This window comes from Lathamus discolor, chromosome 2 (assembly GCF_037157495.1).
Source record: "Lathamus discolor isolate bLatDis1 chromosome 2, bLatDis1.hap1, whole genome shotgun sequence".
Classification (NCBI taxonomy): Eukaryota; Metazoa; Chordata; class Aves; order Psittaciformes; family Psittacidae; genus Lathamus; species Lathamus discolor.
In genome coordinates, this window is record NC_088885.1 from 155,077,699 (window position 1) to 155,100,981 (window position 23,283).

The 23,283-nt window shown below is 42.6% G+C and overlaps 1 protein-coding gene across 1 annotated transcript in view; it reads right to left on the bottom strand.

The window, feature by feature from the left end:
• COL22A1 (collagen type XXII alpha 1 chain) overlaps positions 1-23,283 on the bottom strand; it is a 145,348-nt gene that overhangs the window by 7,476 nt on the left and 114,589 nt on the right. Inside the window, exons 36-52 of the mRNA XM_065669158.1 lie at positions 22,661-22,705; positions 22,221-22,268; positions 20,358-20,471; positions 20,138-20,191; positions 18,033-18,086; positions 17,151-17,204; positions 15,543-15,596; positions 14,107-14,160; positions 12,759-12,812; positions 11,659-11,712; positions 11,004-11,048; positions 10,074-10,127; positions 7,577-7,630; positions 5,332-5,385; positions 2,669-2,740; positions 581-616; positions 277-321 (exon numbers count right to left, since the gene is read on the bottom strand). Coding sequence (XP_065525230.1) covers positions 277-321; positions 581-616; positions 2,669-2,740; positions 5,332-5,385; positions 7,577-7,630; positions 10,074-10,127; positions 11,004-11,048; positions 11,659-11,712; positions 12,759-12,812; positions 14,107-14,160; positions 15,543-15,596; positions 17,151-17,204; positions 18,033-18,086; positions 20,138-20,191; positions 20,358-20,471; positions 22,221-22,268; positions 22,661-22,705 — 945 coding nt within the window. The remainder of the gene's footprint in view (positions 1-276; positions 322-580; positions 617-2,668; positions 2,741-5,331; positions 5,386-7,576; positions 7,631-10,073; positions 10,128-11,003; positions 11,049-11,658; positions 11,713-12,758; positions 12,813-14,106; positions 14,161-15,542; positions 15,597-17,150; positions 17,205-18,032; positions 18,087-20,137; positions 20,192-20,357; positions 20,472-22,220; positions 22,269-22,660; positions 22,706-23,283) is intronic.

Here is a 23,283-nt window from a genome sequence, read left to right on the forward strand (position 1 = left end):
TTACCACCACAAAATAAAAGGCAAACTTCTCACTTCCAAGCACAGCAAAACAGGAACAGCTGAGCTGGCAAAGTTATTGAATACAACATCTGGTGCATTACAAATGATCCACAAATTATTACTGACATAGAATGATTAAAGAGAGGGCTGGGAGGGTGGGAAGAGTGAAAGATCCCTATAGGACACACTTCTTTGTTGAATGACCCCTTCCCCTAAGTCAAAATAGCTCTCTTTATTTCAACCTAATGAAATAACTAATAATATTCTCCAACCTACCCTCTCTCCTTTGGAGCCAGTTTCCCCTGTTTTCCCTGGTGCACCCTGCAACAAAATGAGGGTGAGATTTAAAGAGCTATACATAATAACAGTAAATAATAAAGCACATGCCTTTGCAGTGATTTTTGTGACCTGGGGAAAGCTTATTTCCTTGTCAGTCCCACAGATTCCGAAGAGCTCCCCATTTGTTCTCAAATATCAACTATTCAAGAAAAAATTAATTCGTTACAACCTAGGTCACATTCTTGAAGTTTTAGACCCAAAACACCAGCCTTACTTTGAAACCGCTGGGAATTTAGCTTACCTCTTTTCCAGGAGGACCCTTCTCTCCTGGTTCTCCCTGAGAGACACAGAGAATTAATTTAGCACCCATTGCAAGGAGTTGGAACAAAAAAAGTCCTACCTACTAACTACCTGTCTTGTTTTCTGTTTAGAGGTCAAGTTTTCTGCTACAGAGCAGCATGTTTAGATGATTTATCCTTAACCCACTGCTATAGCTCATTCTTGTAAAGACACATCCCATTTAGAAAGAATTTTTAGTAAAGCTGCACACTGTGTAAATGTAAATAACAGGAATTTATGACAAACCGAATGAGTGCAGGACAGATGTTTCATTGAAAGTGTGCTCCTTCTTTCAATATATTTTGTTCCTCTTTCTTAAAGACATTTCTCAAAGCTTCACAGACTTTACTTGGGCTGGTTTAGCTTAAGCATTGTCAGTGTTACACCCACAACATGTAAAGGAAATCAATTTTGTAAGTAGAGGTATAGTCTTGTATTACACTAGCTGAGGTGATGCATACTGAGTCCATGATAAAGCAAGTTTCAGCCTGAATGCTTGCCTGCATTTCAGAACTATATTAAAAAAACCTGAATTTGAACAATTATTATTAGGATTTTTTTCTATAATGCATCTATAATGAGATAATTAACCAATACAGTTTGAATTTTAGCCTTTCAATGAAATCAATGTCACTGCTTTCCTGAAGAGCACTGATAAAGCAAAACAAACATCAAACCAGTTACTGCCAAAATTCTGCCCACTTTCCCATAGCACGAATGGAAAGACTAATAGAATCAGAGAATCGTTTGTGTTGGAAGGGACATTAAGGCTCATCCAGTTCCAGCCCCCTGCTCCAGGCAGGGACACCTTCCACTACAGCAGGTTAATCCAAGCCCTGTCCTACCTGGCCTTGCGCACTGCCAGGGATGGGGCAGCCACAGCTTCTCTGGGCACCCTGTGCCAGCACCTCAGCACCCTCACAGGGAAGCATTTCTGCCTTATATCTAACCTAAATCTCCCCCATTTAAGCTAGAAACCATTACCCCTTGCCCTATCACTACAGTCTCTGAGGAAGAGTTCCTCTCCAGCATTCTTCAGATACTGGAATGATGCTGCAACCCACACATATGATCACATCTGTAATGTGCATCAGGGGGTAATTTTCCCCATAAACTGGTAACACATAAAACATCTTTGACAGTGCTTACATCTATAGATGTATGCATGAGTAATGTAAGCAATCACAGATGTGTGATCACATCAGCTCCAAATCAGGCAGCATCACACTCACTCGAGCATTCCTTTGGGCCACTTCAGTTTTAAATTGCCGCCACATTTGCTGCTTTAAAATAATCTTCCAGAGAAATATTTCTTTCTCTTCATCACAAAACTCCCTTTCCAACCATAAAAAATGGACAAAGAAAAGAGAATCATCCTGTGGAAGATTCCGCTCTGCCAGCTTCACATGAAAACCTTTTAAATCTCATTGTAAGTCACAACAGAGCTAGGAACAAAACTATTTACCTAACATTCACCCTTTACATCCTTCTAGTGCAGTGAAACATATTTTACTTGCCTCGGAAGGGCTAAAGACATATGATTTCAAGGCTGTGATCTTTTCAGGTGTGTAATTATCACTGTAGATCAGTTTGGGAGATATAGGAATGCTTTAATTGCAATGTACTTCCATTGCTGGTAACAAAGGAGTTTTGCTTGGAACAGCAAATATCAGAAATATCTGTATTATTATCCACACTTAAAATTTCCCCATTTATCTCTTTCAGGGTTCACACAGATATATATAATCTGAGAACCTAAATACGCCATACCCGTATTAAGATGACTATTGAAACACTCCAATAAATGCACACATCATCAGGGCTGACTGACAGGTACCAGCTCAGTAAATGAGATTAAGGATGTTTGGCTATATGAAAAATGCTATTTTTGCAGTCCAGTTTCCTTTGGAAGCAAAAGTGTATGGCTTCAGGATCACCGCATCTCCTGCTTATGTGTTTCTACCTCATTAAATACGACCGTGTCCCATCTGTGTCAATGTAACATTTAAAAGCAGGTCTAATGGGTCTATCCATGCCCAGACATACTTACAGGTGGACCTCGGGGTCCTATGAAGCCAGGTAGTCCTGGGCTGCCACTTTCTCCTTTATTTCCTTTGGGACCCTTAGGACAGAAATGAGACAGACACTAGAGTTTCTCCGACATCTCTTTTCAAGAGCATGCATTTACAGGTATATTGGAACTGGGAAATTTCACTGTAGCAGCAGGATTCCCAAAACTGACAAGGAAAGGAAGAACAAAGTCACTTAGAAAAGCAGACTGCAAACACCATATGCTTGCATTATTAATAAGCTATGTGGGGTCCCTGTTGAAAAGATGAAAATGAAGTGACACTTATGGAAGTGACAGGAGGTGTGTTGAGTGGCTGTTCCGGCCTGGCATGGTTTATAAGGTCATGTTACAGAGTGGAAATGCTGTGATGGGCAACGACAGGGAAACAGTGAGGTGGTCATTCTGCTCAAACATGGGAATATAAGCAACAGACAACCTATTTCCAGATTCAATTTAAAATGTCTGCCTTATCTCTCGCAATATTCTACCCAAGTATCCCTTTTCCTTACGGATCAAGGCAGTTTAAATGGCAGTTCATGATACAGGACCATTTCACATTTCACTTCTTATGATGTTTTTTTACTCTTATTTAAACCTTTTCTTTCACAGCTTTGCCCCTAGCCTTCTAATTCAGAACATGTCCCCTTTTTTCTTCTTAGAGTAAACCTTGTCTCTATTTTAAGTCTGTCTTGTGTAAAGTGTGCACCAATGGACAGTCACAAAACACAGGGCTTTTGGGACTGCAATCAGCCCAGGGAGATTTCAGGGGCTGGGCAGCATTGCTGCATTCAGGGTTAAGCATGAATGCATTGTGGATTGGGATAAGAACTGTCAAATAGTAGATGCAAAAGGGGAAGGTTCCTTGCAGGTTTTACCTTCTCATTTAAAGTCAGCAGTGGTGAAGGTGGAAGAGAAACCCTGATTGCCGTGATAACCTTTCCTGCTTCTCCTTTCTTTTTTTTTTTTCCAAATAACATATTGGCTTGTCACATTGTGGAACAAATTGGTGTGTTTCCAGACAAGGCTGGAAATAAATGGATTCATGCACAGCACTTCCCATAATAAGCTTTATGAAAGGGAGAGGATTCATTTTAATGACAGAGAAGGATACTGATGGAGATGACTGTTCTGCTGACCAACACTGTCTCATTGTTTCTCCTTTCTCATCCATCTGACTTTATTCCTTTTCAATCTCCTATGCTATTTTTGGAGTCTAAATCCTCTGGAGCAGAGACTGCTGTAGTTCTGTGTGTGTGCAAGTAAGCTCCCTAGGTCACTAACTGGCTGTCTAGGTAATGTGATAACATGATGATGATTAAAACATAGCTCCCATTTGGCACTCAGCGCATCCCAAATCCAAAGTGGCCTGGTAAAGACACAGAAAGCTAAAAAGCACTAACAGGAAATGGGAGCAGGGTGAGCATGATGAGAAGAAGAAATGAAGATTGAAAAGGCAACAGCAGGGTAAGAAGCAATGGCAGTAGTCCCAAGGAAGGTAAGAAGAAGCTGTGTCAAGGAGAAAAGCTGTAGCACTTATTCTTGGCTGCAGAAGGGCTGTGAGACTGCACCCGTCCTGCCCCACCTGCACTATGTGAGTTATCACCACTCCATGAAGAAAGGTGTTGGCTTCTCTGCCACCGCTTAGGAGTCGACACCCTGCAGCACAGCAATACATGCTCAGGGCACAAGTCTGTGGCAAGGTTGAAGTTGCTTTGTGGCATTTCAAGGGCTACAAAGAAGACTGAAGTCCTGCTATGATTTTTCAGGTTTCTCCCTGCTATGCCTTTATTCCTGTCTGAATCTAACAGCCCAGCAAGCTGCAATGGCTAAGCGGATGGAGAGAGCGAAGAGCCCCGTGCTGCAGTAGATGCTACTGGACACAGAGGTACATTTGCATAAATGCTGAACAATTTCAGAAGCAGAACAGAGAAAAAAAACAAAACAAATCAAAACAAAACCAATTCTTCACTGTCCTCCTTACAGCTCTTCATTATCATGCTGTTCGTCCACACAGGATGGCCCCAGGGAGATTTCATTCTGCTTTGTGATCTTGGTTTACTACCCACTGTCTGCTCTTTCCTCAAGTGCCTGGGGAGGATTATTCTGCTGCTCCTATTCCTCAGTGGCAGTCTGCCATCTCCCCGAGGCCCTCTCCTTCCTTGTGACAACTCTCTGCTGGCTGCACACTCTCTGCTTGGCAAAATTAAATGTACTGGTGAAGATGAGGTGTGCCAATCTCTTTTTTTTTTCCACATCAGGTAGTCAATCTTTTCCCCCTTTTTTTTTTTTTGTGTGAACATTGAACTTTTGCTGGGAAAAATGATGACCCAGCCAGCAGCTCAATTCCAGGAATGTAAAAACATAGAATCACAGAATAGCTTGGGTTGGAAAGGACCTTGGAAAGATCATCTATTTCCACCCCTCCTGCCATGGGCAGGGATGTCTCACACTAGACCATGTCGCCCAAGGCTCTGTGCAGCATAGCCAATCCTCCTCCAGTGTCATGGCCAGTCAGTGATTTTCAGACATGGAAACTTCAGGGATGGTGAGCACCTATGCACAATCTGCTCCATCCTTACTTTATCAGTCACCTCTCCTTGACATAACTGCTTGCTGCATGAGTTTCCTTTTGTGGTACTTACTGGGTTACCTGCTGGGCCAGGTTCTCCTGCAGATCCAGGTGATCCATTCTTGCCCTATGTGATAAAGAAAAATGTTGTTGAAGTACTACAATTAAAAACATCCACCTACTGCTTTCTTTACCATTGTCCAGCCTCCTCTCTTGGTAGACTGCGGAATAGGGAATGCTTATTTCCAACTGACCCTGCAGCTTCTGCACCCCTGATGGCATGAGTGACCCCATCTCAGGGCAAAAATTGAGATATGTGGACCCAAACCCCCAGTTTGAAGATAACAAATCATCATTCCTCCTCCTGTTCTTCACCCTTATTGCTATCATATGCAGCATCTTCCTGGGTGGTTGGAACCACCCACTATGGTTGCTATAAGCCACCAGTGGTCAGACAAGCCCCTTTAGTCCATGTTTGAAGCACCTGTTGGCTGCTCACTGGTCAATATTAAAGTCCCCTGCACTAGCTGATGATTATCTCCAGATCCCCCCATACCTTCCTGTATTAGAAAACCTCTTCTCTCCAGTGACTGAGGTAGATCCTGCAAATAACTATCCTCTTCTCAGGGCTACCATTTGAACCAGGGCCCAAAGGCCAGGCACCTACATTTTAATCATCTCAGGCTTCCCCTCTTTTGGTGAATGGAGAAAAACATTTATTCGAAAACCTTGAGGCATTTGATGCTTGCCCGACACCAGACAAGTCAGAATGAGCCAAATCGTCCTTTAAGAGGACCCATTTCTCATTCTTCCTTATCAAAGTAGCTGAGCTGACCATCTACACTAACTAAAATTTGGTGAGATGAAATTCTACAGCCTGCTCCTCTCTCCTCCCAACTCACCATACAGAGATGTTTTACTCTGCACTGGAGTTGGCCATAAAGACCACCCCTTATACTGGCAATATTCAAGATCATGCCTCATCCTTGTTATTAATCACAGACTGGTTTGTGTTGGAAGTGACATTAAGGCTCATCCAGTTCCAACCCCCTGCTATGGGCAGGGACACCTTCCACTAGAGCAAGTTGCTACAAGCCCTGTCCTACCTGGCCTTTAAGACTGCCAGGGATGGGTCATAAAGAAACAACGCAGAGAAAAATCAAGAGAAACTGATATTTGCTCTCCAGCATACAAACCCCCAGGTATCTCTTCTCCAAAGAAGAATGTGCCCTGGAGTTATGATGATTTATGTCTCCTCAAATCTTTTTATCCATTGCTAGTGTTGTGCAGGGGCATGACACATTAGCGAGTGATGCCAGCAGTACAGAAATAATGAGATAAGCTACAAAGTAGACACAGGAGCTCTCCATATGTTCCTGCACTCTTATTTAAACTCCTAGCCTACAGCTCAGAGGGACCTGCCGCTCCAGCTCCTGACATTGCTGGCTGAATCAGCATTTTTGCCCTGATTATGTTGTAGAATCTGTCTCACTAGCAGGTCTTGCGAGGAGGAAAAATGAATCACTGATTGCAAAGTATTAAGGATGTGCCTGGATTCAGCATTCAAATTGAATTCAAAATTTATCATTAGAGACCTGCATTCAAATTTGGAACAAGACAACTGAAAAGACAGTGAGATTAACGAAAGTAATTTCTCAGCCATCCCAACTGACACTTTCTGAAATGTCAACTAAAGTGCAATTTCTCCACTGAAGTTGTAATTAAACTCTACAGGTGTTTAATTAAACAATATTATGTGTAAAATTCTGTTGGGGGTTGGGTTTTTCCCAGAAAAAAATACAGAAACATTGCAAAAATGAATAGTGTCACAACTGGATCCCACATATCTCAACCTGGGCACTTACAATTAGCGTCTGCCTTTGAAAACTGAAGCCATGTGAGAAGCAAGCGAGATGCCAGAGCCAGGACTGGAATACAAGCACTTCTGACACTGCAGTCCTGGCAAAATCCATTAAACTATTCTTCCCACCTAGTCAGCAACTTAGTCAGTATTCCCACCAGGTCATCGCCCCATTGCGCTAAGTCTGCATCACTTTCTAGCAACGTCATTCTGCTTTGTCTTTCTCAAAGTAAGTGATGTGTTTTAATCATAGAATCATAGAATGGTTTGAGTTGGAAAGGACCTTAAGATCATCCAGTTCCAACCCCCTGGCATGGGCAGGGATGCCTCACACTAGACCATGTTATCAAAGAATCTCGCTGAAGACTCTTCTTCCAAACCAGAAGTCTGGCCTGCAGGACATTCCCACTAGACACAATATACCACCAGAAACTTCTTGTCAGGAGAGAAAACTCACCGGCTGCCCCCTGGGTCCTCGAGGGCCCTGTGGTCCTATGGGACCAGCATCACCCTGAAGTGAAGAACAGTATTCTAGTCAGTAAGAAAGGTCTGACACGCAGGCAATCAAATAAGCATTTGAAAATGTTCTTGTTAAATCACACTGCACACAAATTAGGGGAAACAGCATTAAAGGAGTCTCACTACCTTGAATTTTCAAAATCTATCACAGAATCATAGAATAGTTAGGGTTGGAAAGGACCTCAAGATCATCTAGTTCCAACACCCCTGCCATGGGCAGGGACACCTCACACTAAACCATCCCACACAAGGCTTCATCCAACCTGGCCTTGAACACTGCCAGGGATGGAGCGTTCACAACCTCCCTAAGCAACCGATTCCAGTGCCTCATCACCCTAACAAGAAAGAACTTCTTCCTTATATCCAATCTAAACTCCCCCTGATTAAGTTTTAACACGTTACCCCTTGTCCTGTCACTACAGTCCCTGATGAAGAGACCCTCCCCAGCATCCCTATAGGCCCCCTTCAGGTACTGGAAGGCTGCTATGAGGTCTTCATGCAGCCTTCTCTTCTCCAGGCTGAACAGCCCCAACTTCCTCAACCTATCTTCATACAGGAGGTGCTCCAGTCCCCTGATCATCCTCATGGCCCCCCTCTGGACTTGTTCCAACGGTTCCATGTCTTTTTATGTTGAGGACACCAGAACTGCACACAGTACTCCAGGTGAGGTCTCACAAGAGCAGACTAGAGGGGCAGGATCACCTCCTTCGACCTGCTGGTCACACTCCTTTTGATGCAGCCCAGGATACGGTTGGCTTTCTGGGCTGCGAGCGCACACTGAAGCCGGCTCATGTTCATTTTCTCATCGACCAGCACCCCCAAGTCCTTCTCTGCAGGGCCGCTCTGAATCTCTTCTTTGCCCAGTCTGTAGCTGTGCCTGGGATTGCTCCGACCCAGGTGTAGGACCTTGCACTTGTCATGGTTGAACTTCGTAAGGTTGGCATCAGCCCACCTCACAAGCATGTCAAGGTCCCTCTGGATGGCATCCCTTCCCTCCAGCGTATCAACCGGACCACACAGCTTGGTGTCATCGGCAAACTTGCTGAGGGCGCACTCAATCCCACTGTCCATGTCAGCGACGAAGATGTTAAACAAGACCGGTCCCAACACTGATTCCTGAGGGACACCACTCGTTACCGGTCTCCAGCCGGACATCGAGCCATTGACCACAACTCTTTGTGTGCGGCCGTCCAGCCAGTTCTTTATCCACCGAGTGGTCCATCCATCAAATTGATATCTCTCCAATTTAGAGAGAAGGATGTCGTGTGGGACAGTGTCAAATGCTTTGCACAAGTCCAGGTAGATGACATCAAGTGCTTTACCCTTAACCATCAATTCTGTAGCCCCATCACAGAAGGCCACCAAATTGGTCAGGCAGGATTTCCCCTTAGTGAAGCCATGCTGGCTGTCACCAAGCACCTTGTTGTTTTCCATGTGCCTTAGCATGCCATCCAGGAGAATGTGCTCCAAGATTTTGCCAGGCACAGAGGTGAGACTGACTGGTCTGTAATTCCCCGGGTCTTCCATTTTCCCCTTCTTGAAAATGGGGGTTATATTTCCCTTTTTCCAGTCGCCGGGAACTTCACCTGACTGCCATGATTTTTCAAATATGATGGCCGTCTGATTACAGGCAGACCCATTATTATCAGGTTATCTTGAAGCTGGATTTCATAAGGACAGAGATTCTCCAGTACTTCTCAAGAATTAGCATAATGTTCTCTCTCGTGGGAGGCTTAAGACCTGCTTCTATCTTCTCTGAAGGGTTTCCTTAGGTCTATCATCCTTTGACTTTGTAGGCTACCATCTACAGCACAAGTTTTCCAGTGGTACAAGGAGGTGCAAGTGAGAAATCACTCAACCCTAAGTCCCATGGCAATGGCACATTGCTCAGCAACTGCTGCAGGATCCCACGTCAGCGGCACTCTCCCAGGACTGTATTGTGTGACTGCATCTGACCCCAGTACTGTCAGGATCTGTCTGTACCATCTGTCTTCCATCTGAGCAGCACCATCTTATTCCATGGGTATTTCACAGATTTCAATGGAGCTACACACTCTGTAAGGCTCAGCTTCTGTAGAGGAAGTGTGAAAGAGCCTGGCCCAGTGGGACCTGTAGGATGAACCACTGCCAAGAGAAGGGTGGCAGAAAGCAGCTCCATGGCTATGTGGCACAGCCTGGCATTCAAACAATGAAGCTTTCTCTGTTTTTCCAAAGACATAGCTGATATTTAAGTGCCAGCAGCTGAGCAGTGACAAAGGCCTTAAAATTCTTCATTACCCTCATGGTCTTTGCACAAATCATTCCCTGTGCACTGCTGCAATAATTCACCCTTTATTGCAGTTTCTGCAGCTGGGTTAGGTCAGGGTCACTGTGAATTAAAATCAGCATTTGTCAGGGAGAAGGAGATTATTTTCTGTTCGAAATGGTACACTTACGTCCTTCCCTGGTGGCCCCTCACGACCAGCAGGACCTGCCACACCTGGCTCCCCCTGTAATTCGGCAGAAAGGAAAGAGATTTCAGCTCGAGATCAAAGGCAGACCAGTAACACCACTGTAAGAGTCAACAGGTTTCTGCAGTATTAGGCTGAGCTCCAGCAAAGCTTTTCTAAAGCCAGCAGGAGCCTTGTTCATTGTATGTGACACACAAGTCATAAACATTACTCAGAAGCATCTTCTGTAAATGATGCACAAGGCAGTACATTGCTTTCCAGAATATTTGCTACTGCTCGTGCAGTCATGAAGACACCAACCTATTCCTGATATAGAAACTACCATAATGAGAAACTCCAGCACTAGATATTTCAGCTAAGCTCCTGCAAGCAGAGCATGTAATTTCTCTGTAAAAAGACAGAATTAGGCAGAAGAACATTCAGATTTGTATCCGCTTTGTACACCAAGGAGCTTTCTGTACTGTTTTGCTCAGAACAGAGAGGGGACCAACGCTTCATGCAGGAAGTTTTGGGGTTTGAGTTTTATGATCCACAGGCAACTAAGTCAAAGGACTAGAGACATTTCTATACTCACTACTATAAGTTTTGTTTCTGAATTTATTTTGCACTTCTTAGGCATTTTTGGAGAAGTGCTGATACTTCTCCCACAAGTGCAGTAGGGCTCCTCACCTTGTGTATGCTAGCATCTGTACCAGAGGAATGTGGTATGGGAGCATCATTGAAAATTCCTCACAAAGGACTATCTCAAGGGGAGCACCAGAGGACGCAGCTCCACCATCAGCATCATCTTACCTGGAATCACAACTCCAGCAGAGGAATGAAGCCAGCTGATGTGATTTTATGCCATGGGCATGTGGCTCATGGTTGAAAACAGCCTTTCTCCAAAGGATCATGCATGAGGTACACATTACTTACCCGGGGTCCTGGAGGACCTGTATCTCCTCTCTGTCCTTTGAAACCCTACAAAAGAGAATAAAATCAATAATTATCCATTACCATGATGCATGAAACACTAAGAAAACCTCAGCTTGAATGTTCACTTAATATGCTTCCCAATTTTGCCTAAGATTACTGTGGACTGGTCAGCATGGAGCTGCCATGTCCCAGGGACAGATTAGGAAAGGCTACATCACACGAGGGGCTTTCTATAGCTCCTTAGGCTGCAAGACCAAGACTACAGTGTGTCTATTCCTGGTGTGAGCATCTAATAAATCATTTAACCCTAACTTTCATTGTTCCCATCCTTTCAGAGGACACAGAACAGAACATGAGGGCTACAGCTGTGGCTATGCCTTCTGTTAGAAGCAGTGTTATGAAGTTATGTGATTTAACTTCTAGATAAGGGACCTACTGTTCTCCAGTTGTGAAGGACATGGAAATGCCTGTGTTGGATTTTTTTTTTTTGTGGTCATTTATTTATTTGTTCAGTCACAATGCCATGACTCTTTGCAGCCAGACCAGCTCTTTGGTTATGTGTTTGCATCAGTAAAGGAGCTCATCTGCCCACCAAAAGCTTCCCAACTACAGTATAGAACAGTGACTAGATTGAGCCCTTCAGATCAGTACTTACTGGTAAGCCTCTGGCACCCTCCTGGCCTGGAAGACCTGGCTCTCCAGGCTTTCCCTATGGGAAACAATCATATTCATGTTAGGAGAATCTCAGGTCCATCTCTCTGTTGTTGGAAAACTCTCATTCTTCTCCCTTAGATTTAACAGCACTGAGGACTGTGACTGCCCAGGGTTTCTCCAGCAGTGCTGGAGTCTGAGCGTGCAAGAAAGACAGTAGTGACACATTCCCATACATACTCCTATCTGCACTGCCACAAACACAGCCTTTGATGTTCAAACGTAGCTTACACTTTGGATTGGTGCCCTTTTGCAGTGTTTTAATGAGGGGTAATGCACAGAACTGCACCAATACCTAGAGCATACAAAATCAGCATCTACACGTAGAAATCAGGTGTTTCAATGCAAGCACACAACTGTCTGAAACTGCTGTGACAAGCACAGTTCCATGCACCCATTGTCCTAACGACTGGGAACTTGGCTCTTCCCAGAACCAATAACTCCTGTTTGACAAGTCACAGAAAGAGGCTGGCAATGCTGGATACTGGAAGCATATTCTTCATGTAACAAACACAGTCGCAAGGAATAACTTTCATTGCCCAATTTATTAACAGTTCCTTTTGGCTAACAGCTTCACGGCTCAGCTGTTTTCCCCTCAGCAAACACAAGTACAGACTAAGCAGAGAACGTAAAATACAAAACCTCTCATGCTGGACAATAGAAGTGTTGAGAAAAGGCTTCTTTAAGGACACCTCCTCTAAACTTTCTATGCCCCATAATTTTCTACTTAAAAAATGGCTCACTAGGTTTAATGGCACCAGTCAACCTTCTTCCTCTACAATATTTACCATAGCTGTAAAAGTGGAATCACTAAGTTTTAGTGTATTTATGGTAGCTGTAAAAGTAAAAGAACCCAGTTTCTTTTCGAGATTGCAAGTGTGTGACTCTTATAAATTGCTCAAGACAATTTAGTCCTGGTGTTAAAAGAAGATGTGCAAACAGGATCCCAGCCCCCCCTGAGGAACCCAAAGACAGGCAGCTTCAAAAACAATAACTGGATGCAGGCTCTGATTGCCTGAGCAAAACAGTTTTGCATTACATTACCGGTTCCCCAAGAGATCCTGGCTTGCCATCCTTGCCATCATTCCCATCAATGCCCTGCGAATGAAACGCAAAACAGGGTATAAGGAAGGAGTTGATAAGAAATATTTACAGTGAAAATTCTTCTTCAACATGGCATACTGAAGTTTGTGTACCCCTCCAAAAACTACCCTATTTCTGTAGCTCAGCCATAAACCTCTCCTCGACACACCATTGTAATAGCACAAACTGTTTCCTTTTCCAGTATGGCAAGCCTAAGTGATTTCCTCCTTCTCAGCGAGGTGAGCACTACAACAGTCTTAAAACTGTTTCACACTAGAAATAGCTCTTGCCCGATCTGTATGACAGATTAAACAAAACCCCCTACAAATACTGTACTAATATACTTTCCAGAAGAGAAAAGTCTATGCCCAAGATGCACTTGATCTTGAATTATTTCAAAGGAATTGTTTTGGCTGGATTCAGATAGCGTTCCAGTCTCTGATTTTCATGCCGTTACACTGGAGCTGTTACTTGATTTATGTGCTCTTCATTAGAGTATTTCTTCCAATTAAGAGGCAGATGAGAAACAGACCTGTCCTGGGTTCAGCAGTAGCAGTCATTTTTTTCTCCTTCTTAGTAGCTGGTGCAGTGCTGTGGTTTGACTTTCAGATTGGGAACAGCGCTGATAACACTGATGTTTTTAGTTACTGCTCAAATGTTTAGTCTGACCAAGGACTTTCTGAGTCTCATGCTCTGCCAGAGAGGAGGGGAAGCCAGGAGGAAGCAGAGACAGGACACCTGACCCAAACTAGCCAAAGAGGTATTCCATACCACAGCACGTCATGCCCAGGATATAAACTGGGGGCAGTTACCTGGAAGGGCTAGATCACTGCTCAGTTGGGCTGGGTTTCTACGGGTGGTATTGTATTCCCTTCCCTTGTTATTTCCCTTATCATTATTATTATTGGTGGTAGCAGTAGTGGTTTGTGTTACACCTTAGTTACCAGAGTGTTCTTATCTCAACCCATAGAAGCTACATTCTTTTGATTCTCCTCCCCATCCCTTTGGGAGTGGGGGCGGGAGAAGAAAGGGGGAGAGTAGACTGGGTGGTTCTGATTTACAGCCTGGGCTTAAACCACGAAAAGACCTGACTCACACTGGTAATTAACACTTAGATTTGAAGTGATCAAATACAGTATTTATACTGTTGTGGACCAAGGATCAACTTGACAGATGCCATTAAAGGTATACATAGGTTTCAAAGCACCTTAAAAATGTCACCTCTTTGTTTTACACACCTATGTGTTTTACATGTCTATGTGTTTAAACCTATAAAATACTGAATTAGAAGGAGCTGAATTGCACTCACTGGAAGTCCAGGCAATCCTGGTGGGCCTTGTGGACCTGGAGGGCCATCTTTACCCTGGAAAGAAAACAGAAACACTGTGGGTCAAGACAAGCTGCTCAGATGCTTCTATCTGTTGAAGATCTATCAAATACAGAGTTTGACAAGGGACAACTGTGAGAAGTAGGTCTTGCAGCCCATGTCACACAGTATGAAGTTCCTAAGTTCCTTGGATTCTTTCTAGTTTACATCGAAGGGCTTTCTTTTCACATAAAACACCCAGTATTAGTTATGAGTTGTTACAGACGGAGAAACTACTGAAATCACTGTTTTGTTTTGTTTTGTTTTCTGATATATTGTTATATTTAATATTTAATCCTTAACTTCCTGCATGAGGTGTCCAGGCAAGAAGATCTATATTCCATACCTATCAAATCAGTAGTTATAAGAAGCGCTTTGCTGACAGACCCAAAAAATCCCTTTATAGGACTAGGTCTTTCACAGTGTCTCAACTTGATCATGAATAGAAAGGGTATTTCAGCTAGCCTGTCCATGTACTCTCTGGCTGCATTGTTGAGACTTCTCACTGATTTCATATCAGCCATCAGAAGGACCTTCACTGTTCACTCATGATGAAGTTCAGGTTGAAATGGATCTGCAAAAGGTAACTTGTTCATTAGGAATCCCTGTTCTAGAAATTAATCACAGAATTACAGAGTTTTAAACTGTTCCAGCTCAACAGCATGGGCTATTCATTTTTTTTCCTTTCCAAACTGAAGTTAACATGAATCAGATTACTTGTCTCTGCTAGGGTTTTCTGATGCACTACCATAAAGTAGGTATGGTATCCATAAATTAGGATCCATGGTATCCATAAAGCAGGATCTGAGTATCCATAAAGTAGTATCTGAGAACCCTTCAAATGGAAGAGTGATAGCAAAATTCTTCACAGACTTCTCAAGGGTTTTATCTATACTAGTATTTTCACGGTGCCAGCGAATGTTCTCAGGTCCTTGCATCTTAACAGTCTGTGCTGTGACATCCTTTTTTGGTTTCCTTTGCATCCTTAGTTGCTGGTTTCATTTTGACAATCCCCACACAGAGTTCAAGTCTTGGCCTGGGTCATGAAGCATCCTAACACATTTAGTCATCCTTTTCTAGAGACAAATAGATGTTAATAACAAGGAAAGTCAGGTAAGAGGTACAGAAACCTCATTAGAGGTCCCATGGGCTGGATTATGCCCTGACTAATCTGGAATTTCATTTGATGAGTAAACAAAACTGCAGGACCAGAGTAATCTGTGGTTATTTGTGGAGGTCCTACTTTCAGGTGTAGAGTTGATTCAGGCTGAATGTTTTGTGGAACTTTCAAATGACGTTATACGGTTTCCAGCTCAGCTTTACTTCTAAAAGCTAAATCTAGCTGAAGGTGGTGGTGAAAGACACAGCTTAGAGCTTACTATGTCTCCCGGGTTTCCTGCTGGTCCTATTGGTCCTGGTGATCCATCTGGGCCCTAAACAAAATAAAACAGAAACAATGTGATTAACACATTTTGTACAGTTGTCAACACACTCCCTACCACAGCTGACAACACTGAAGTTCACTCAGTTCACCATTCATTCCATCATTCATCACAGAAAAGCAGTGCCAACCTCTGCATTGAATCAGCCCCCAAAGCCAGAAATAGTTAGATATTTGAGTCTGGTCCTTCTGAAAATAGGGGACAAATAGGAAAAAGCCAATCTTGTGATGTAAAAATAACTTTGAAGAGCAGTTTGAATCATGCTTTATGGCAGGCAAACTGCTGGAGCCACAGAGCAAAGCAAAGTGAAAAGTCAGCAAAACTTGAAGAAAAAGTATCTGAGGAGCATCACACTGAGGTCTGCTTTGACAGGCTTGGTTTTACCTTGCGCATTTCCTTTGACTAGAGGGTCTCATGGGACAATTAAAAGTGTTTCAATCTGACTGGAATAACCCTATGGCTGTGGCAGTATGAGGTTAATACAGACACAATAAATGTGTCTGTGTTATTAGCTTGTCTTAAAATAGGGCTCGCAGGAGAGCAAAAAGAGGTCCACAGGTTGTGCCAGTGGCAAAGCATTCAGCATCTTTAGGCACTGCTGCAGTCTGAAAACAGGATTTTAATCTAATCCTCTTTTCTGGTACTTCTGTCGTTTAGTCAGTGCAGTACAAATTCAGCTTTGAAGAGACTGTGCTGATCCCCAGAACAGATGAAGGCTGCACACCCTCAGCATGGCAGAGACAAACTGCACTGTAAGCAGCAATATGAGTAGTGATGAGTGTGGGCAAAGGAAAGCAGTTTGGAAAGAAAACTCCTTCACTCAGGAAAAGTCCCGGCTCCTGGAGGGTGTAAGCAGTGGTATCAAAACCAGGACAGCTAAGTTATTTCAGCCCTGCTCATGCAATGTAATCCCTTTTTAAATATGAAGAAGTACAGTTGTTTTAGTGAAAAGAGTAGAGTGAAGAACAAGGATGACTGTGATGGAGAGGAACACATGTAAAAGGCCTGTTAATTCAAAAGTAAACTGCAGGATATGAAAAATGGAGAAAATTCAGACTCATACCACCGTGTAAAATTGAGAACTATAATATTCTTAAGATCTGCTATTTCTAGTCTGCCAACTTATTCCACATATAAGAAAACACCTATACACATACTAAGTAGTCCCTGTGGAAGAGATTTCATCATCATTGTCTTGTATAGAGTGAGTGAAGATTAACATCAATTTACAGAGTGTGTTGAAGCAATCAGTGAAAAGTGGTTGATGTATTAAATAACAGTTATCATGAGTGGGGAACTATGACACTCAGGGGACCATTAGGAACCCACTGGAAAATGCAAATGCAATGCACAGACAGATGGGAATGGTCCTTTCTTCCACATGGAGCTTGCAACAACCTTTAAAAGGAAAGTATAGAACCATAGAATTATAGAATGGTTTGGGTTGGAAAGGACCTTAAGATCATTCAGTTCCAATCCCCTGCCATAGGAAGGGATGCCTCACACTGTACTAGGCTGCCTAGCCTTTGTCCCAGAGCAACTTACAGGTGGACCAGGGTTTCCAGGAGCCCCTGAGAAGCCGGGCATTCCAGGGTGACCCTGCAGAGCAAAAAGAGAGTCTTTCTTTATGCATTATTCACATTTCTAGTTGTCTAAAAGCTAACTGGTGCTTGAACATTGTGAGGTAACATCAGAATCAGACAATACACAGAAAGCCCATTATAAGGAAATAAAGAACAATGTCTGTTTAAAACAAAACCTTGGTTTTCAAGGGATGAACATCAGAAATAAATATAGTTATATTTAAGGTGTACTTTTTCTAATGAGCACTTCAATCTGTGCTAATGGAAGGTAAGAACAGATACTGTGGAATTGTACAAGGAAGGAAACCAAACCTGCTTAAAATATTCTACATATCTCATTGAAGAGTTGCTCGTTTACACCTTAAACTGCTGACATAGCCCTTGCTAAAATTACCTATAAAACTTTGCTTTAGTTTAGACCATTCTCCTCTTTCCTGTGGCATCTCAGTCCCTCCTAAAAGGTCATCCCTACATTCATACAATCATAGAATAATCATCTTCTAAGACAAATAGAAACTGGCTTTTTCAACCCAATGACACCTGATATCGAGGATCTCATTTAGGCAGTATCTGGGGAAATGACTAAGGTAACGTAGAGAATTGACTGCATCCAGTCTAAAGGTGACGAAACACATCACACAAGGTTTTTACTGGAGATAGGGGTGGAAGTCTGTGGAAGACTGCTACGGTTCCACTCACAGCACACTTGAGATTTATCAGTGATGAAGAGCTCCTACCTTCCTTCCCTACCTCTGAGAAGGATATTCCTCTACAGAAATCATAAGAGTTACTCATGAAGGGACAATCACAGTGAATGCACTTGGAAAGAAAATTCTCTTTTTACCTGTTCACCTTTTTCTCCCGTATCCCCAGTCATACCACGGTCTCCTTTAGCACCCTGATAATGAAAAAAAAAGCCATTGAAAGTCACTTAGATTCAGTATTGTATCAGCTTTCTGAACTATTTCATAAAGCACTTGAATATTTTTGAGCATAAAAGTCATAAATTAGGGCCGAGTCCGACTTGCCTTCCTCCTAAATTTTTCCCTAGACTTTTACTACCAGTGTTGGAGCCAGGAACATATGTGAAGAATGGCCTTTGAGCAGACCCAGTACAGCCCATTTTTTTTTTATGTTGTAGTCTCATGGACATGAAAAAGACTTACACATCCTTAGAAATTAGACAGGTTGTTAGGAACTTCACTAAATCAGATCTGACCCAACAGTATGAGCTAGTCATCAACTCTCCCTTCAGAAACAGCCACAATAAAAATGGTGTTTCTAAGGTGCAGTCAGAAAATTCATGCCCAGAAAGTGCTCCCCTCTTTCTCAATCTCTCTCTTCCCTAGTGATAACACAACAGAAGCAGCTAACTCAAATGTACATGTCTGTACTATCTATGCTTAAAGTAAGGGGAGTCTCACATGGAGCACTAATGAGCTGCTGGCCATAGAAGTAATACTCTGGTTTGCTGCATGAGAGGTAGGAGGTAAGTGGGGGACAGGGGGGCTACTATTTATTAATTAAAAGAGGCCTAATTCATGTTGCCAGAAGCAATGAGGCTGCTCAGGAGCAAAGATCTGCAGGTTACTGTTCTATTTCAAAATGAGACCCCATGCTAGTTTGGATGGTGTTGGTAAGGACTATATACTACATCTTCAAAAGTACAGCCTTTCACTGCAAGGATCTGCCTAATGTATTTAGAAAGGGGTCATAAAGACTGTGTTCGCACCTTCGTAAGAGCCTTGAAATATTTTAACATTTGCAAACTCTGTGAATCTGCCATTTCATTGAATATGAGTTAGATTAATTATCAATTAATTTATGTACACGTACAGTTTAAACCTGGTTCTCGTTACTTCGTCTAAACATCCAATCTGCCCAAATTTCTGCTTTCTTACAGCATACAAGAAAGCAGCAGACATGGGGTGTTTCAGGCTGCTTGGCTTTTCTGCCAGCTATTGTCATTACAGGTTGCTAATTCTTACGCAAATTTTATCCTGGAACATACTTCCATTTTGATCAACCCTATATTTACTTTTGAGACTCTACTGCTCTCCCCACCACAATTTTAATTACAAGATATAAAATTAATTCATGAATCTCTATTAGCTTGTCCTACACTCTAATGAGTGCAAATACAAAGATGTTAAAATAGCAGAAGCTGTTTTAGATGGTAGGACAGTAATGAAGGGAAGACTGAATGAAACTGTGGCCCATCATGAAATCACTTCAGCTTTCCCTTCATTGATTGGTTTTGATTTGTTTCACATTAAGTAGTTGCAAAGGTTTTGCTTGTGACCAGGCTGTGGCATTGTGAGCAGACTGATGACAGACCTCTGCATGGAGCATGCTTGAAATGTGACATTATTGGAATCCTTCAGACACCAGAAGCTTTATGTTGGCCTATGCCTAGACCATTAGTCAGAAGCTGAAACAAAGAATTCTTCCTATAGCATGCTAAGGAAACAGAGTCTGTGGGTAAAACCAAGATGGTAGATAGCGTGCAGGGAGCCCAGCAGCCCATTGAACCAGACTTAATTTAAATGATTCAAGCATATAAAATTCAAAGAGGAGTGGAACAGGCAGGAGAGCTACCGCTGAGGCTTTAATTTCCTCCTCACCTGATTTACGTGAGGTGATTTACTCCTAATTCCTTATCTGTCATCAACACACTGATATAATGAAAATCAGTGTCAAGAATGAGGCCCTTCACATGTGTGCATGTGTCTGTGTGAGCAAAGGCATAATAGAAGACACTATTTGAGTGAAACAGTGTTCATGTGAGGGGCTGTACAGTTCTGCAGTCATGTGGTATTCCAGTGAGTTGCCAGTACAGGGTCCACCCAACGGGCCAGTCCTACCCCTTTACACAGAGATGGATGTCAGCAAGTGTCATAATTAGTCACAAATAAGTGTTCATTAGACTGCTGAAGAAAACCAACCAACCTTTGGGCCATCAAGCCCAGGTGGGCCTGCAGGACCTCTGGGACCAGCATTCCCCTGCAATGCAGAAGAGGTAAACACAAGTCTAGTCCATTGACTTTACAAACATTTGAAAAATATTTAATAGGTTGCTGATAAAAAAAAACAACAACCATCTAAAGATATTACAAGAAAACAAGGTTACAACACATCCAAGACATGTTCACTTCCCCAGCTCTCTTACCATTTTCCCATCCTGGCCGTCTCTCCCTGGTGGTCCTCGGAGACCTTTATCACCTTTGAAACCTGGGATGCCTGGCAATCCTGGTGGGCCAGGAGGGCATTCAGTGCACACATCCTAGCAGAGAACATGGGGAAAGAAATTAGTAATACACTGTGGAGCATAGTGGGGGTTAGCAGCTGAATTCATACATGCTCACATGGGTTGCTTCCTATCAGTTCCAGTTGGACAGGTCCTAACTGACCATCCAGGATCAAGAAACCAAGGATAAGGTCTTTCTAGGGGGACTTCACAGAACTGCAAAGTAAGACTATCATGAACAAACTTGTTTCAAAGCTACATGACTACTAGAAAACTGTGTCTACATGAGTCTAAAAGTTACGCTACTACTCAGAGGGCAGGTTGTTAGGTGCAGCACAATGTCAGAAGGGTGTTTTGCAAGGAAAACTGTATTCAGCAGCTAGCATGGCCAAGGAAAACTCATCTGATGAAGTCTGTGAAGACCAAGGAAATGTCACAGTGTCCTGGCCAAATTCTGTCATGAAGATTTACTCTCTCCCTCTCTCCAGTACTTTCTGAAGCATCATCTTAGTAGTCTTTACATTTCTACTGTTGTCAAGAAGTGAATTACTTTGAGTATGACATTTTCATTTCAAAGGCAGACTCCCTTCAGCAAAAGGGAAGTAAATCCTGCCTATAAAAGACAATACATCAGAAGACACTGATCATCAGGCGGAGAGTTGGGAGACCTTGTTCCAACACCCAACTCTGTCAATGACCCATTGCAAAATTGTGGGCTAAACTGTCTTTCTTAGTTCCTACATGAATATTTATCCTAAACAACCTAAAACAAGAGCCCTAATTTCATCTGGGATTTCAAGGTGTTGCTTTATACAGACCTGTACCAAGTGTAGAATGAAAAAATACCGAGCAGAAAGAATATGCAAGGCATACAAGTATTTTAACTATAACATAATCAAAGCACAAAACCAAAGGAACATCAAAATGACATCCTTTACCCAAGAATCATTCTCTTAGCCTTGTCCTGATCAGAAATCCCGCACAATACCATATAGTAAAACCTTCAGAAAAACACTTGGCTGCTTAAGACAGACATCTCTTCACTGAAGCCATTTCACAGTGGCAAACTTAAAAGGCTCCTTTTGTAAATGGTGTTGGTAAAACCAGGTGATTTTTTAGTTTTAGTTTCTTCTAATCAGTAAGAAAGGATTTCTTGCCATGTCCCAAGACTGCTTGAAAATCTCGCAGCTCAGCCCATTTAAATCTGTAGAGATTTTGCAATAAACAGCTATCAAATACTGACTTATTTCCCAGACAACTCCCTACATGGAGAGTAAAAGCAGACAGACAGATCATCACTTTTGAAATACGGGTGCATTTGGGGTTAATTACCTGCATCCTTTCAAATGCACTATGCAAACTGACTGCACCCACAGTTCAAAACTGCTCCAGTTGCTGTTGAATGTACACATGAAAAATTAGACATTTCATTAAAATGGGTTCCAGTTTCTGGTTTAGGCAATACAACTGGACAATGTTTGTTGTTCCTTGGGAATGTGTGCCTCAAAGAGGCAAAAAGGCACAGAGCTTTGTAACATACACTATGTTCTAAACATCTTTCTAGGTCATTTCACTGCTGGGGACATTAAAAGGATTTTGATCTCCAGCATGTGCTCCAGTGTCCCAGTACCAGTGCAAGTAGGAGGCCTGCAAGTTTCAAGCTTTGACAGAGTATTTAAAGGCACCTTTTGCGCTTGTAGGTCTGACACTTTCACATCATAGAGTGTTAGTCAGGTCTAAATCAAACATACAGTTAAACTCCCACCATCATCAAAGGCTGATTACCTTTACTAAGAGATTTATGTCCTCTGGAGTGAGCAGGGGTGGGGAGCCCTGTGGAATGAGAAATTCATTATCTCAGGCAATTTTAAACAGCATCAACATATAAGAATTTTTCCTGAATATGCTTATGGATCTTACTGGTGTCCCTTGCCCTTCCTAAGCCAAACATACACTTCCTGTCCTACATTTCTACTGCACTTCATCACACCTGAGATGAGCTCTTGCTGAGGGTATTTACATGCAGGATATCCTGTTATTTCCATACTGTTCTAAAGCCATTACAGATACTTTTACCAGAACCCCTTAGTGGTTCTTAGTGCTTTTCAAGCTGCTCAGCTGGAAAGAGCAGTAGTGGAAATGCACTGAAGTGCACTTCTGAGGTGAGGTGTAGAGGTGGAAAATGAGTTAAAAAGAAGATGTAATGCAGAAGTGAAGTTACATACTGGTTTTCCAGGAGGTCCCCTTTCCCCTGGATTTCCAGGTAGACCCTAGAGATCAAGAGAAAGAGAAATTAGCATACAATATTATGAGATGCTCCCCCACTCCGCTGACCGCTCTGTACTAGCACGTTCTATTTTCTGCCACTGAGCATCACTGTTTCTTGCATGTGACTAACAGTAAATTCCTTGAGATATCCACAACTTTAAACATCCTCTGAAGCCCTCCTAAATCTCATTTATCTATTCTGTGACCTTGTTAAATTCCAGTCACATAAAGTCTGAAATTGCTTTAGTTTGTCTTCTTATCACAAGAAGCACTATGCACTGCAATAATGTGAAGGATGAAGCTTTTGATTCCTGGAGATACCTGTAACATGCGAAATCAAGACCTTGCTTTGCACAATCCTTGCAGACAGGTCCCTTCCACATGAAATAGCAATGGGCCCTTTTGTTTGTGGGGATGTATTAGTGTTGTGGTTTAACAATTGGTATCAGTTTTCTTGTGACGAAGGCATAGAAATGACCCGCACCCTTAGAATTTAAGTTTCAGGAAGTTATGGTTTGGAAAGGGGGCATCATCCCTCAATAGTTTGTTTCTCATTAGCAAACCATTGCTTTGTTAAAAA